This window comes from Malus domestica, chromosome 06 (genome assembly GCF_042453785.1).
Source record: "Malus domestica chromosome 06, GDT2T_hap1".
Classification (NCBI taxonomy): Eukaryota; Viridiplantae; Streptophyta; class Magnoliopsida; order Rosales; family Rosaceae; genus Malus; species Malus domestica.
The window spans coordinates 19,804,978-19,821,437 of record NC_091666.1 but is presented as its reverse complement, the minus strand read 5'-3'; the positions used below and the strand labels follow the sequence as shown (position 1 = coordinate 19,821,437).

At 42.5% G+C, this 16,460-nt stretch overlaps 1 protein-coding gene across 2 annotated transcripts; it reads right to left on the bottom strand.

Annotated features, from left to right (window-relative positions):
* Nucleotides 1–472: 472 nt before the first annotated feature.
* LOC103418283 (UDP-N-acetylmuramoyl-L-alanyl-D-glutamate--2,6-diaminopimelate ligase MurE homolog, chloroplastic-like) lies at nucleotides 473–14,208 on the bottom strand. 2 transcript variants are annotated; one of them, XR_003774495.2, is made up of 7 exons: nucleotides 12,281–14,208; nucleotides 11,836–11,952; nucleotides 3,422–3,597; nucleotides 2,760–2,905; nucleotides 1,608–2,510; nucleotides 739–892; nucleotides 473–654 (listed from the first exon to the last, which is right to left on the bottom strand). XR_003774495.2 is itself a non-coding variant. In XM_070823520.1 (6 exons), the coding sequence occupies exons 1-5, from the start codon at nucleotides 14,124–14,126 to the stop codon at nucleotides 2,492–2,494; spliced, it is 2,304 nt and encodes a 767-aa protein (XP_070679621.1). In that variant the 5' UTR covers nucleotides 14,127–14,197; the 3' UTR covers nucleotides 748–916; nucleotides 2,485–2,491. The 2 variants fall into 2 exon arrangements, 1 of the variants encoding a protein (XP_070679621.1); XM_070823520.1 differs by lacking the exon at nucleotides 473–654 and having other exon boundaries at nucleotides 748–916; nucleotides 2,485–2,510; nucleotides 12,281–14,197.
* Between the last annotated feature and the right edge of the window lie 2,252 nt (nucleotides 14,209–16,460).

The following is a 16,460-nucleotide window of genomic DNA, read 5'->3' as shown; positions in this document are numbered from 1 at the left end:
GAGTTATTTTATTTTATTTTTCCTTTTTCGGATTTTTCCCACATAAAGTTACAACGTAAATGTGAATTGTGCTAGTTAATTAGGACAGTGTGACCACTTTGCTTGCTCAAGTTCAATTCTTTTTCATAAGATTGAATAATTTAAAATAGAATAATGTCATACAGAAAAAGTTACAATATATATTTTTTTTCCCCATTAAACTTTAGAAGAAATTTTTATGGTACGTTTGTACATAGTTGTCTATTTTCTTAATTTCAATAGAACAGTAAATTTGAATGACAAACTTGGAAATATATTTTCATTTTTGGTAGAAAATATACTCGTGTGGAAAAGAAATTTAAAAAAGAGTGGCCACGATTATATTTGATGCATTAAATTAAAATTTAACGTAAATTAATGTAGAATATCGCTTGTACTAAAAAATTAAAATTAATGCTGATGAGAGAGAGAGAGAGAGAGAGAGAGAGAGAACTAACTGGACCAATCAATTGGGTTATAATTTAAATTGTGACATTGGCAAATACAGGATCTTAGATTACATACGAGTACATTCTACATTCTACACACGCATAACCTTACAAAAATTGTGTCACCTAATAACCTTTCTAGGGTTAAAATTACAACAATGCCTCAAAAGACCAACTCCTCACCAACCTGCATACATGAAGAAAATGTTAAGATAAATCTCTCTCTCTCTCTCTCTAGAAATAAACGTCAATTAGTAAGTTGAATGTATACCAGTCTTAGTAACCAAGAAGCCGTTATCGACTGCCTTCGCATATAATGTACATCGTTGACTTGACCAGACAAAGGTTGATACACGGTCACATGCATTCTGGACAAAGTATCTCCTATTGTACATCAAAACAACGTGGAAGTATACCTCCGTTCACTGTAACAAAATGCACTCCTTTTAGAGGAAATGGGAGGAATGGTCCATGAACTATGCTCGAATTGTAGATTTGATCCCTAAACTAAAAAATCATTAGATTTGGTCCCTGAACTTAACAAAATGTATAGCATTGGTCCCTCTATACTAACACCGTGAGATTTTCCGTTAGTTTGATGACGTGGTCTTTGTGGGCTCCATATTTTTGTTCACTAAATGCCATGTGGCTTAAAAATTCAAAATAAAAATAAATACAAACATAGAAAAAGAAAAAAAATAAAAAAGTAAAAGTTATCTCTCTCTCTCCCGTCTTCCCTTCTGCCTCAAAAAATTCAAGAAACCCAGAAAAGATTATCAAAATAAATACAAACATAGAAAAAGAAAAAAGATTAACAACCCCGAAGATCGAAACAAATTTGTGACTGAATCCACAACTTCTACCAAAATTCTGATTTCCCAAATTAAAATTATGTTGGGATCTCATCTGATTATTATGAAATCTAGCTCAAGATTCAATTGAACAGATTCTATCAAAATTTGCTAAAATTCTGATTGCCAAGAACTGAAATTTCAAACCCAGATTGACATAAATCGAATTCCGAACCCAAATCAACTCACAAATTCGGAATTTTATGAACCCAATTAAATCGAAGAAACTTCATAGCAAACAAAATGACATGGAAATTAAGTTGTAAGAAACAAGTGGCAAAGAGAAAACCTTTGGGCCAATCGGAGACGACCCTCTGCTTGAGCATATCGACGGTGGAGGCTGATGAGTAGCTGAACGGCCCGATATCGGTGCCGTCGTACAGCCGGAACTTTATGTCCACCAAATCCTCCTCCGGCATCTCTCTCAGTCAAGCCTTTGACTTTTGACTTCTCACACCTATGCATCGACCGATTGCTTCCACGTGTCCCCTTGCGCAGCACCCGATCGGGCCGAACAATTCAAACGCAATTTCCCTTCTTCTCTTTCTTCTATGGAGGTTGGAGGTGGGTACTGGTTGTTGGCGAGCTGATGAAGGAGAAGAAGAAGTGCAGCCGAACAATTCAAACGCAATTTCCCTTCTTCCCTTCCCTTCTCTCTCTCCCGTCTTCCCTAAACTAAAAAAATAAATACAAACGAAATCTTCTCACTTTTGATAATCTTTTCTGGGTTTCAATAATTGTTTCGATCTTCGGGGTTTTTTTTTCCGCTGTGCTTGTATCTGATCATTGGTAATTTGCTGGAGTTGTCTCTGATGGGGTTCTACGATCACGAACTCAGCTGGGGTTTGGAGGAGGCGAGGCAGAAGGGAAGACGGGAGAGAGAGAGAGATAACTTTTACTTTTTTATTTTTTTTTCTTTTTCTATGTTTGTATTTATTTTTATTTTGAATTTTTAAGCCACATGGCATTTAATGAACAAAAATATGGAGCCCACAAAGACCACGTCATCAAACTAACGGAAAATCTCACGGTGTTAGTATAGAGGGACCAATGCTATACATTTTGTTAAGTTTAGGGACCAAATCTAATGATTTTTTAGTTTAGGGACTAAATCTACAATTCGAGCATAGTTCAGGGACCATTCCTCCCATTTCCTCCTCCTTTTATAAGAGATCAATGACTTTCAGGTAACCTGCATCAGATCAACAAAAACAAGGATTACATTCTGCACACATAACGACGATTTCTCACTTGCAAGATCTAGAACAATTGCATGTAGCTTTTCTTTAAAAAGCGTTGTTGATAAATGAGAAATATCAATCATAAATAGAAATGCTGTTTTTCAAGCCATTCTTTCCCTCATAGGGATTGCTAGGTCTTCTGGAGATGCTAAGAAACAGAGATACCCCAAGTAAATGCAAATTACGGTCAGTTAACCTACCTCCATGGAAATTCACTTGTGTCTATTCCAGCTTGGTGAAGCTCATCAACGTACTGTAACGCCTCTCGGCACTCTTCCCGGTCATCAAAGAACTCTTTTTTGCCACCTTCGATCTGATATGCTTCATGCCCTTTGCCAGCAACCACCTGCAGTAATGCAACATAATCTTAAAAAGAGCAACAAGGAGAGTCATGACAACTGGAAAACAGTTCCAGGGAGGGTACCCATATTTTGTAATTCATCTCACACGGAAAATCTATATTATAGTGGCTAGAGTAATCATAATTTGTTTGCACACGTACAAACTTATTTCTTTTTCAAAACCCTTAAGTTTCTTTCTTAGTTTTCACCACCAGCGTTCTCTCAGAATCTTTTAAGGAATACCACTTCTTCATCTTGCAAAACCAAAATACATACTAATTCTTTTATTTTTCTTAGAAGACAAAAGTAAAATAATTGCCAATTTTGAGGGGTTGCGTTTGGGATTTGAAATGACTAGATGCAGGGTACCATTGAACTCTATGTATAAGCAATAATATACCTAGAAGCAAAAAATGATACTAATTAAATCTTTTGAGAGAGTGGATAGCCATATTGTGACTTTTTTCCTGTATATGCATAAATCTTGCGTATGGAAGAGATTTGGGGCTTCATAAACTTACAACCATATCACCTTCCTCGCCCATGGCAACAGCACAACGTACGGCTACTCGTCTAATATCATGAAGGAAAAGCCTATGACCATTTGCAAGAGGTGGGTAGTAATCGTTCTCCCCGTGTTTTAAGTAATCTTGCATTGTCCATCCTACACCAGCCAACATATCATCCAAAATGTCCACTGAAACAAATGACAAGCGTAAGCTTTAGGACACCAAGACTTGACAATACAAGAGAACAATAAACATTAAACAATAGCATTTCTAGAGAGACCGGCCACAGCTAAATTTAGAGTCACACAAACATTATAGAAGTTACCCCATCTATGGATTTTTTTTTTTAAGTCGAGTAACATTTTACAACGTCAATAATAGCAAACAAATAACTCCGCCGTGTAAGTTTATCTTACATTACCGGTCCCAAGCCCGGATAAAGGAGGAGGGGGAGGGCGTCAGGTAGTCGACAGCCGGCACTCCATGATCACGTCGAATCCTTATGAAAATGAATCCAGAACGAAATCGCGCTAAAGCTAGGGCGTCACCCGTAAGTGGCGCGCTGTGTGGCCTGAGCACAGTGATAAGTGAGCAAGGGTCGCTGTATCTCCATCGGCACCCGGATGCAGTGTTAAATGAGCAAGGGGGCTATAGAAACTTCTTTTCGAACGACTCCACTCAAAGTTGTTTGGGAGCATATGCTCCTATCAACTTTACACGGGACACACAAAAGAAGTACTTTGATCATATTAGACGGGGAAGGGTGAAGAAGCTAGGACAGAAGGGTAGAGTTCAAGAGAGCAAAATGCGTTTAGGAACGTGGAATATAGGAACCTTGACGGGAAAATCTATGGAAGTAGTAGAAGTTATGGTGAGGAGAAGGATAAATATTATGTGCCTACAAGAAACTAAGTGGGTTGGGTGTAAGGCAAAGGATCTAGAAAACTCAGGGTTTAAACTATGGTATTCGGGCGCAAATAGAACGAGAAACGGTGTTGGCATCATCGTGGACAAGACCTTGACACAAGATGTTGTAGATGTCAAGAGGGTAGGAGATAGAATCATGGCAATCAAGATTGTAATAGGACAAGAACTTATCAATGTGATTAGTGCGTACGCACCTCAAGTAGGGTTGGATACGAGTTCGAAGGAGAAATTTTGGGAAGACCTTGGAGACTTGGTGCAAGGAATTGCTCAGACGGAGAAGTTATTTATAGGAGGAGATTTAAATGGACACGTGGGCAGGGAGACAGGCAACTATGGAGGTTTTCATGGTGGCCATGGTTTTGGGGAGAGAAACGAGGATGGGGAAGCTATCTTGGATTTTGCAATGGCATATGATCTCTTCTTAGCCAACACCTTCTTTAAGAAGCGGGAAGAACATGTGATCACCTACAAGAGTGGGTCGTCAAAAACACAAATAGATTTTCTTCTAATGAGGAAAAGGGATCGTATAACTTGTAAGGATTGCAAAGTTATACCAGGAGAGAGCGTGGCTAATCAACATCGTTTGTTGGTGATGGATGTACATATCAAAAGAGTGAGAAAAAAGAACAAGACTTGGAAGTGCCCCAAGACTAGATGGTGGAATCTAAAAGAAGAAAAACAAGCCACTTTCAAAGAGAAAATAACCACCCAGTGTGTGTGGGATAGAGAGGGGGAAGCTAACCAAATGTGGGATTCCATGGCTAGTTGTATCCGAAAAGTAGCAAAAGAGGTATTAGGAGAGTCCAAGGGCTTTGCCCCACACCAAAAGGAATCTTGGTGGTGGAATGAGGAGGTACAAACAAAGGTGAAGGCTAAGAAGGAATGTTATAAAGCCTTATACAAGGATAGGACCGATGAAAATGGTGAAAGGTATAGAAAAGCGAAGCAAGAGGCGAAGAAAGCTGTGAGAGAAGCTAAGTTAGCGGCTTATGACGATATGTATAAACGACTAGATACCAAAGAAGGAGAGTTGGATATCTATAAACTAGCTAGAGCAAGGGAAAAGAAGACAAGGGACCTAAACCAAGTGAGGTGCATCAAGGATGAGGATGGAAATGTTCTTGCTACAGAGAACGCGGTTAAAGACAGATGGAAAGGTTATTTTCATAATCTTTTCAATGAAGGACATGAAATGAGTGCTTCTTTAGGGGAGTTGATTAACTCAGAAGAGTGTAGAAACTACTCTTTTTATCGTAGAATCCGGAAGGAAGAAGTGGTTGTAGCTTTGAAGAAGATGAAGCATAGAAAAGCAGTAGGCCCAGACGATATACCAATCGAAGTGTGGAAAGTTTTGGGAGAGACGGGTATAACATGGCTCACTGACCTTTTCAATAGGATTTTGAAAACGAAGAAGATGCCAAATGAGTGGCGAACGAGCACTTTGGTGCCTATCTACAAGAATAAGGGCGATGTACAAAACTGCATGAACTATAGGGGTATTAAGCTAATGAGTCATACAATGAAGCTCTGGGAGAGAGTCATTGAGCATAGATTGAGGCAAGAGACACGGGTTTCGGACAACCAATTCGGGTTCATGCCAGGGCGCTCAACCATGGAGGCAATCTATCTCTTACGAAGATTGATGGAAAGATATAGAGATGGGAAAAAGGATTTACACATGGTCTTTATAGATTTGGAAAAAGTGTATGATAGGGTCCCAAGAGACATTCTTTGGAGAATTTTAGAGAAGAAAAGAGTACGAGTAGCATATATCCAAGCTATACAGGATATGTATGAAGGAGCAAAGACTGCCGTAAGAACTCATGAAGGACAAACCGAAAGCTTTCCCATAACTGTAGGATTACATCAAGGCTCATCCTTAAGTCCTTACCTTTTTGCGTTGGTAATGGATGAGTTAACAGGACATATTCAAGATGATATTCCTTGGTGTATGCTTTTCGCAGACGATATAGTGTTGATAGATGAAACTCAAGAAGGGGTAAATGCAAAGCTTAACCTTTGGAGAGAAGTGTTGGAATCTAAAGGTCTTCGCCTGAGCCGATCAAAGACAGAATATATGGAGTGCAAGTTCAGTGCAAATGGAGGCCAAAACGAGTTAGGGGTGAGGATCGGAGATCAAGAAATACCAAAGAGCGACCGTTTTCGTTACCTAGGATCTATCTTGCAAAAGAACGGAGAATTAGATGGAGATCTCAACCATAGAATACAAGCTGGATGGATGAAGTGGAAGAGTGCATCCGGCGTGTTGTGTGACCGCCGTATGCCACTGAAGCTCAAGGGAAAATTTTATAGGACGGCAATAAGGCCGGCGATGCTGTATGGCACAGAATGTTGGGCGGTGAAGCATCAACACGTACACAAAATGGGTGTAGCGGAGATGAGGATGCTTCGTTGGATGTGTGGGCACACGAGAAAGGATAAGATTAGGAATGAGGATATCCGGGGTAAAGTAGGAGTAGCCGAAATTGAAGGAAAGATGAGAGAAAATCGGTTACAGTGGTTTGGACATGTGCAAAGAAGGCCTACTGACGCTCCGATTAGAAGATGCGACTATGGGACAGAGGTTCAGGGCCGAAGGGGTAGAGGAAGACCCAGGAAAACTTTGAGAGAGACCCTAAGAAAAGACTTAGAGTACTTGGATCTAACGGAGGACATGACACAGGACAGAACACAATGGCGTTCTAAGATTCATATAGCCGATCCCACTCAGTGACTTGGATTTTCCAAGTCTCCAACCGAGAAGTTGTCCTCGCTCGGGAAATTAAGGGAACACTACCTCAACCTACATGCTCCACTCACAAAGCTCCAACATACAAGCTTCAACAAAAGAAAATTCAAAGAACTTAGCGAAGAAGGCTTTGGTGATTTAACACAATACGTTGAAATGAAGGAAAGCTTATTTATTGAAATCCCCGATAAATTACAAATATGTACATATACTTGAGTCAAAATAAACAAACAAGAGGGAGCCTTCACAAAGGTTGCTTAGGAGAAGTCTCTGCAGTCGGTAGAGCCCCAGAAAGAGAAGGCACCGGAGGGGGATCATTCGGAGCCTCAGTACTGGACAGAACCCTAGAAGGAGGAGGCATCAGAGGTTGATCATTTGGAGCTTCATTACGCGGTACAACCCCAGAAGACGAAGGCAATAAATGCCTTTGGAACAAACCCACAAATCTCTGATGATCAAGTAAAACCTGACCATCAGATTCCTTCATCTGGTCAAGCTTCCTCTTCATGTTTGTAGCATAGTCATGTGCGAGCCGGTGCAACTGTTTATTCTCATGCTTGAGCCCTCTAATCTCCTGTTTGAGACTCATCACTTCAACCGCCAATGATTCAACTTGGCGGGTTCGAGCAAATAGGCGTTGGGCCATATTAGACACAGAACCTGCACACTGAACACTAAGAGCCAGAGAATCCTTAACAGCCAACTCATCAGACCGTTTGGAAAGTAGTATGTTATCTTTGGGAGTGAGAAGGTTCCTGGCCACTACCGCAGCGGTCATATCATTCTTCATCACGGAATCCCCAACGGTAAGAGGACCAGTAGGAGAGACGAAGGATGGGCGCCATATGTTGTCTGGAGAAGGCGGGGCTGCCTCTTCAACAAGGTTCAAGTCAAAACGACGGTCGGAGGGGCCAGACATTTTCAAAGGTGTAGAAAAGAGAAGAGGTCGGACAAATCAAGATCTTAGAAGTGCAAGAATGGAGCTTCTACTGGTGGATATTCAAGTGTGCTTTGGAACTTAATGTCAGCCTCTATAAAAATCTGCACTCGACGAAGCTTCAGAAATCGAAGAGGCGTTTGCTTTCTCAAAAGCTAGGCTGCTCAGAGACCACGAGGGTCGATCTCAGAAATCGAAGAAGCGTTTGCTTTCTCAAAAGCTGGGCTGCTCAAAGACCACGAAGGCCGATCTCAGAAATCGAAGAGGTTTGCTTTCTCAAAAGCTGGGCTGCTCAGAGACCACGAGGGCCGATCTCAGAAATCGAAGAGGTTTGCTTTCTCAAAAGCTGGACTGCTCAGAGACCACGAGGGCCGATCTCAGAAATCGAAGAGGTTTGCTTTCTCAAAAGCTGGGCTGCTCAGAGACCACGAGGGTCGATCTCAGAAATCGAAGAGGCACCTACTTTTCCAGCCTTGTCAGCACCTGTCACACGCACTCAGCTTTGCGGAAATTATGGGCATTCTGTCGAAGATTTCTGGCGAAGTAGAAAGCACATGAATCATACTGTTCAATCACTCACTTCCCACACGCAACAGTAGCTCATGGGTACCACATATAACTTTGCCAAAGTCCTCTGACAAAGTTGAGACTACTTTTCCAGCCTTGTCAGCACCTGTCACACGCACACTCAGCTTTGCGGAAATTATGGGCATTCTGTCGAAGATTTCTGGCGAAGTAGAAAGCACATGAATCGTACTGTTCAATCACCCACTTCCCACACGCAACAGTAGCTCATGGGTACCACATATAACTTTGCCAAAGTTCTCTGGCAAAGTCGAGACACGTGAAGCTTGCAACTCTCACTACATCGCTCTGACCAAGAAGGGTAAAAGAATAGCAAAGAAACAACACTAACAAAGTTTAGACACATAAATTTTGACGGCCTAGCTACCATATTATTACCCACAAGGGTAAAGGAACAGTACCACTGCTGGATAATTGGAAAGTCCCGGTGTGTCAACCTCTGTGCTTCATGGCAAGGTAGACTAGCAAACATGCCCAACCTTTACTCACATTCGAGAAAACACTCCCAACAAGATTGCTTGCCCCAAAATCGAAGAGGCATCGCCCTCCGAATCTCGAGAGCCAGACTCCCAACATGATTACTTTCTCAAAAATCGAAGAGAGGGTAAAGGAACAGTACCACTGCTGGATAATTTGAAAGTCCCTGTGTGTCATCCTCTGTGCTTCGTGGCAAGGTAGACTAGCAAACATGCCCAACCTTTACTCACATTCGAGAAAACACCCCCAACAAGATTGCTTGCTCCAAAATCGAAGAGGCACCGCCCTCCGAATCTCGAGAGCCAAACTCCTAACATGATTACTTTCTCAAAAATCGAAGAGAGGGTAAAGGAACAGTACCACTGCTGGATAATTGGAAAGTCCCTGTGTGTCAACCTTTGTGCTTCGTGGCAAGGTAGACTAGCAAACATGCCCAACCTTTACTCATATTCGAGAAAACACTCCCAACTCCCAACATGATTACTTTCTCAAAAATCGAAGACACCGCTCTCCGAATCTCGAGAGCCAGACCCCCAGCATGATTGCTTTCTCAAAAATCGAAGAGGCATCGTTCTCCGAATCTCGAGAGCCAGATCCCCGACAGGATTGCTTGTTCGAAAACCGAAGAGGCACCACTTTCCCAACTCTAAGAGCCGGATCTCCTTGGATAAAGCTTGTCTGTAATCTTCACACGCAACATCAGCTTTCCAGATACCACAGACCATTTTTTCAAAGTGCTCTGACAGAGTTAAAACTTGTGAAGCTGGCAGCTCCCACTACCGTGCTATGACCAAGCAGGGTAAAGGAATAGCATTATTACTTGATGTTAGGGAGACTCCTATATATGTCGACCTCCATCCCCAACGGACAGGCAGACCTGCAAAAATGCTCAACCCTTCCTCTTATCTGAGAGGGCACTCCCAACGAAGCCTTTCGAAATATTCAGCTTTCTTTCCCCCCGATAATACCTCTGTAAACAAGCTATACTAGAGCAAGAATATCTCATATCATCAGGGTTAAAAGCAAGAGTATCCCATACCATGCTTTTTCCCTGTCTTTTCCTTTGGCCTTGTTCTTACCTGCAAGACAAGGAGAAAGAGAGCAATCAGTCAGCACTTGGAATCAAGCTTCCAGCCAGGAACTGACTGCCTGGAACCCCTTACCCTGGCATTGCTCTCGAGTACTCATCTTCAACATCTTATGCTTCCAAGGAAGATACCGCATCTGCCTGAGGAACAGATAGGGCAAGTGAGAAGGATACAAGGAAGCATGTGGAGACAAGCGTAACAGCACACGTGCCGATACATCCACTACTCTGTCAAAAGCAAAAGTATCCCATATCAGCAGGGTCGAACGTACTCTAGATTTGATGGACTTGTTTTGACCCTCAAATTCTTCAGTCGGCCTTATACTTTGGAGGAAACCAGAAAACCCTCCAGCCCAGTTCAAGAATAAGCCTGTGGAAAGTTACTTCTTCAAAAGCAAAAGTATCCCATATCATCTCTTCTCATTTTTCTTCTTTTTATCCTTCATGCTGCCTGCAAGATAGGGAGAATGTGAACAATCAGCCGGAGCTCTGATTGCTTACCTTGTCTGTTACCTCTTTCAGCAGATCCCCTAGCTCGGCGACTTGGGGGACTCCTACTACATGGTTTGTATCGCGCTTGACCAAGCCTGAAACTACAAGTAAGCTTCAAGTGACATTGATACATTACCTTGTGCATCTCCACCAGTTACAGATACCACCCCTGGATGGAGGAAGAGTACTTCCAGAGAAGATTCCACATCTACCTATGAGACAGATAAGGAAAGTCAAGCCGATACCACACTCCGGGACTTAGAAGTTTCGTGGTTACGAGATCATTCTCCCACAATATTTCCTAATGTCATTTGTACTAAATCATTCACTTGTACTCCCTAAAGGAGAGCTTGAACCTATGTACTTGTGTAAACCCTTCACAATTAATGAGAACTCCTCTATTCCGTGGACGTAGCCAATCTGGGTGAATCACGTACATCTTGTGTTTGCTTTCCTATCTCTATCCATTTATATACTTATCCACACTAATGACCGGAGCAATCTAGCGAAGATCACAAAAAGTGACCGTTTTCGCTACCTAGGATCTATCTTGCAAGAGAACGGAGAATTAGATGGAGATCTCAACCATAGAATACAAGTTGGATGGATGAAGTGTAAGAGTGTATCCGGCGTGTTGTGTGATCGTCGTAGGCCACTGAAGCTCAAGGGAAAATTTTATAGGACGGCAATAAGGCCAACGATGTTGTATGGCACAGAATGTTGGGCGGTGAAGCATCAACACGTACACAAAATGGGTGTAGCGGAGATGAGGATGCTTCGTGGGATGTATGGGCACACGAGAAAGGATAAGATTGGGAATGAGGATATCCAAGGTAAAGTAGGAGTAGCCAAAATTGAAGGAAATATGAGAGAAAATCGGTTCCGGTGGTTTGGACATGTGCAAAGAAGGCCTACTGACGCTCCGGTTCGAAAATGTGACTACGGGACAGAAGTTCAGGGCCGAAGGGGTAGAGGAAGACCTAGGAAAACTTTGGAAGAGACCCTAAGAAAAGACTTGATTACTTGGATCTAACGGAGGACATGACACAAAACCGAGCGCAATGGCGTTCTAGGATTCATATAGCCGACCCCACTTAGTGGGAAAAGGCTTTGTTGTTGTTGTAATAATAGCAAACAAATAAAAAATCAGTGTTGAGGTTTGCTATACATACATGGATCTTCATTCTTTGGATTGTCAGACGTCAGTATGGTCACGTCACTTTTATCTGTTGCAATCTTCGTCATCATGGGTCTTTTCCCTCTGTCACTCTCTCCAGGACAACCAATTACTTCACATAAAGCACAAATAATTGATCAGCAAAGAAAGAACAACTACATTTTTTCGCATAAATATTTTATTATTAGTGCTCCATAATTGGTCATCATGGGAAAAAAATTATGATAAAAAGACTCTTAAACACAGAACATGAATAAGAATAGCCTTCTTACAAAATGGTTTCAACCCTACAATTTACTCAACCTAGACATTACTACTTTTTATTAACAATATTGCAGTTTTGACGTGGGCAGAGAAGTTGGATACATATTGCAAGTCTGCAGTACAGTTATGCTAACTTCATATGTGAAAATACACAAAACGAAACATAAGAAACATACCAGTAATAATCCTCCTTGAACCAAGCTCCCTTACAGAATCCAATAGCCTAGACAAGGCATCAGGAGTATGAGCATAGTCCACAATTACTCCAAAGGCCTGTTCCTCATCTATTAATTCACACCTCCCTGGAACTGCATCAACCTCTTCAATTCCTCTAACGATATCCTCCAATGGTGATCCGACTGCAATCCCAACAGCCACAGAAGCCAGTATATTGTATATATTATGTCTTCCAAGTAAGCCTGATGATATCTCCAATATACCATTTGGAGTATTGACTAAAACCTGCGTCTCAAACAAGGAAAGTTCAAACTTCAAGGGGTGAACGTCTGCATTCTTATTCTCCATGGCAAAGGTCACAACTGGAACATCTGGGTTGCCTTGTGCAATAAAGAAGGTTGAATTCGGATCATCAATGTTCACAACTTTCCTGTGCCGTTCCGGATCCACCATCCTTGAAAACAACTTAGCCTTTGCATCCCTATACTCCTCCTCAGTCTTGTGAAAATCTAAATGGTCTCTCGTTAAATTTGTGAAAACTGCTATGTCAAAGTCAACTTCATCGCACCTGGATAGAGCAAGACCATGAGAAGAAGCCTCCATGACAACGGCTTCAGCCCCATTATGGAGCATCTTAGCCATCAAATTTTGAACCAAAACAGCATCCGGGGTCGTGTTAGGTGACTCCAACTTATTATCCCCATGCACATAATATGCAACCGTACTCAACATACCGGTCCTCAATCCCATCGCTTCATACATCCCTTTTATCAAATATGCAGTTGTGGTCTTCCCATTTGTTCCCGTTATCCCAATCACTGCCATATTCTTCGACGGGTACCGATAAAACGACGCAGCCAATGCAGGTAAATCCGCATTTGTATCTTCCACAATGACCAATGCCTTACACCCCAGACTTTCCTCCATGTATATCTCTTTACTAGCTACAACAGCCACCGCACCTCTCTTAATAGCCTCACTCAAATACAAATGCCCGTCGGTCTTGCTCCCAACACAGCACACAAACAAATCACCGGCATTAACCACCCTCGAATCGTGTTGAATTCCTGTAATCTCAACTTCTAAGTCACCATAAACCGACACGGGCACCACTTTACTCTCATCCAAAAGCTCAGCCAAGCCCATTTTAAACTTCGGTTCCACAATCCTAGCCCTAGTTTTACCATAATTATCAAAATCCAAATCAAACTCCGAATTCAAACGCAAAATCCCATCTTTACCATCCAAATCACTGACCTTGGGATCGAATTTCTCCGGCCCGTCTTCCTCTTCGTCCTCGCCAACAACCCTAATCCCCTGAAGCTCCTCAATCTCCTCCAAATCCACTACCTCCTCAGGGTCCAATTCGTCAACCGCCACAATCTCTTTCTTAGGGTTTGGCTTCAGAAGCCCCTGCTTCACAAACTCCTTGCGTTTCAAGGCAATCGCCTGGTCGATGTCGCCGAACAAATCGTCCCCGGAGTTGTCGTTGATTACGGAATTGGGATTCTCCGGCGCGTCCTCCACGTCAGCAATGGCGTTGAGGAAGGTGTCCTGGTGCTTTAAGTAGTCTTCCTCTTGGAGCTTGCGGTGGCGCGAGGCCTGCCGCTGGATTTGCTGGAACTTGGACACTCCGTGGCCCGAGTCTTCCGGGGCTTCAGGCGGGTCGTCGTCGGCCGGGTCCGGGTAGTACTTGCCGTCCGGCCCGATTGCGTGGGTGGGCTTAATGAACCGGGTGGAAAGAGAGGGAATTGAGGGTTTGAGGGAAGTGAAATTGGATCTTAGAGAGAGAAAGTGAGGTTGAGGAGAGAGAAAGTTGGGGATTGAGAGGAAAGTGAAGGCCATGAGAGATTGAGGTTGCAGAGACAGATGAGAGAGAGTGAGAGGTTTTGGCGATGGGGAAGGGGATAGGGGTTTAGTGCTGACGTGGCGAGTGGCGGGTTTTCATTTCGCGGTTTTTGTTTTCCTTTGGATTTTAGTTTTTGGGCTTGGCGAAGTGTTTGGGCCGAAGTGCACCCTAATAAGTTAGACATATTTTTAGGGTGGTGCTATTCACCATCCGAATGAGTTAATTTCTGTTATTTGATTATCTTTAATTTATTTGATTTAACGGTCGAAAATTGTGATGAGTGGTAAAAGATAAAGTGTGGTGTGTGAATAGACCCACTCTATTTTAAAGAAATGATAAACTCACATCTATTTTAGCTTCTTACACATTTTTATTTAATTTTTAATTTTTTGGTTTGATTTATTTAATTTCAAGACCAATAATGAAGAGAAATGTGTGAAAGGCTACAGAGGATGAGTGAAAATCAACCCTCTATAATAATTTTATTATTATGGGTATAATTTCTTGTAATTATCTATCTATACTTACTATTTATTAAGAAAAGAGCTTTTGTTAACATCATTTCAAAATTTTCTCCTCATTTTTTCAAATTTTCCCTTAATATTAAACAAAAATTATTTACTGGGGATATTTATGTCAAACTACAAAATCACTTTATTAAGAAAGTATTTTCTCACAATCCCACTTTCTCTTCATCTATCTTCTTTACAATAACTCCTATGAATTGTTGCCTATTCCGATGTGAGGTGGAGGATACTCCTTGCGGTTTAAGCTGCGAATGGACTCTTTGCCTGGAATTGGGTCTGGAATGCTTGTCGAAGTGTGAGCCCAACCGTGAATGCGCTCATCAAAGTGTGGGCCCAACAGTGAATGCATACTTGCATGTGGACCTAGTCGAGATTAAACGCTTCTTTGGACGCTAAGGTGAGAGAAACCATTACCCTAGGGGCCTAAGCGAGAATGCACACTGCTATAATGACAGGTTAATGGCTAGTTAAATGGCTGCTTACTCGGATGCTGCTGGAAAGAAACATTGTCGCCTGCCCTTGTCCTGCTTCGTGATATCTCATCACGAGTGTGCTGAGTCTCAATGTGCTCCAAGAGCTTATTCACCAAGGTCGTTTGCTATGCAAAGGCGCTTGTCAAATATGCGACCTACCGAAAATGGTGTTGTTCACCATTTAGGACGGAAGAGCTTGAAGGGTAGGCATTTTCATAAGTAGTGGAAAGTATAATGGACTCTGGATGCAAAATTTGTGCCGAGATGAGTTTCTGGGGAAAACGGAGCTAAAATACGCACGACTCAATTGTCGGTCCGACGGTCTGTCCGGCCGGTATTGCTTGGGCCTAGATCGGTTTAGGAACCTAGAGTCGGGTCGTTGAATCGATTTAGGAACTTAAAGTCGGGTTGTTGAACTGGTATGGGATGAAAGTTGGGTCGTGAGAGCGGACTAGGCAACTAGAACTGGTCGGGTCACAATCTAGGGGTGCAGGTGCTTGACCTGGTCGGCGTGGCCCACCTGGCCTTGGGTTGCGCTAAGCACTCACTAGGTTTGGGCATTGACTGCTGCAGGGATTGGATTTGGTGATTCCTATGCAACGGCTAGGACAAGCAAGCCTTAGGCCGCACCTTGGGCCTCGCATAGGGTTACACCCTGGGTTTGCCGCTGCTTTGCAACTTCTTCATCGTGGCCTTAGGGTGCACCGTGGGCCATTGCTGCTATGCCCGGGGTGGTGCCCCACATTGGTAGTGAAACTCCAGTCGCCATGTTGAGCCTTAAGGAACGACGGCGTGGGCTCATGTCACGATCTTCATCATCTAGTCCATATTCTTCAACGTAGGATGTTACATTCGTCGTGGTTTTGGAATTTCTCGCCATTGTATTTCTTCCCTAGGGCTATTCAAAGAACTTATAAAATAACTTTAGGAAGGTGTGGAAATTTTACGTATGTAACAGAAAAATTTGAAATGCAAATGCGAGAGCCTTCTTTGAGCGTTTGAATCAAGCTCTCAATGAAAACACCATTTTGTGGTAGCAAGAATTCACCGTCTTTAATCTTGACGAATTTGTACCAACAAAACAATCAACACCTTCGATTAAGGCCAAAGCCACACACGCTTGAAAGGTGAGGGAGGGGTTTGGCCAATGGATCTTCGATGCCTAAGTCCGTAACTCTAAAAAGAGTGAGTGTTCAAGGTTTGTATGCGTAGCAACAACTTACCAAAATTTGGTGGTGATGAGGTATTTATAGGGAGGTGGCTAACCTAGGTGTAGGGTTTTGCCTTACACGTGGCTGTTTCCTATTGGCCAAGGTTATGTCATCTGTAG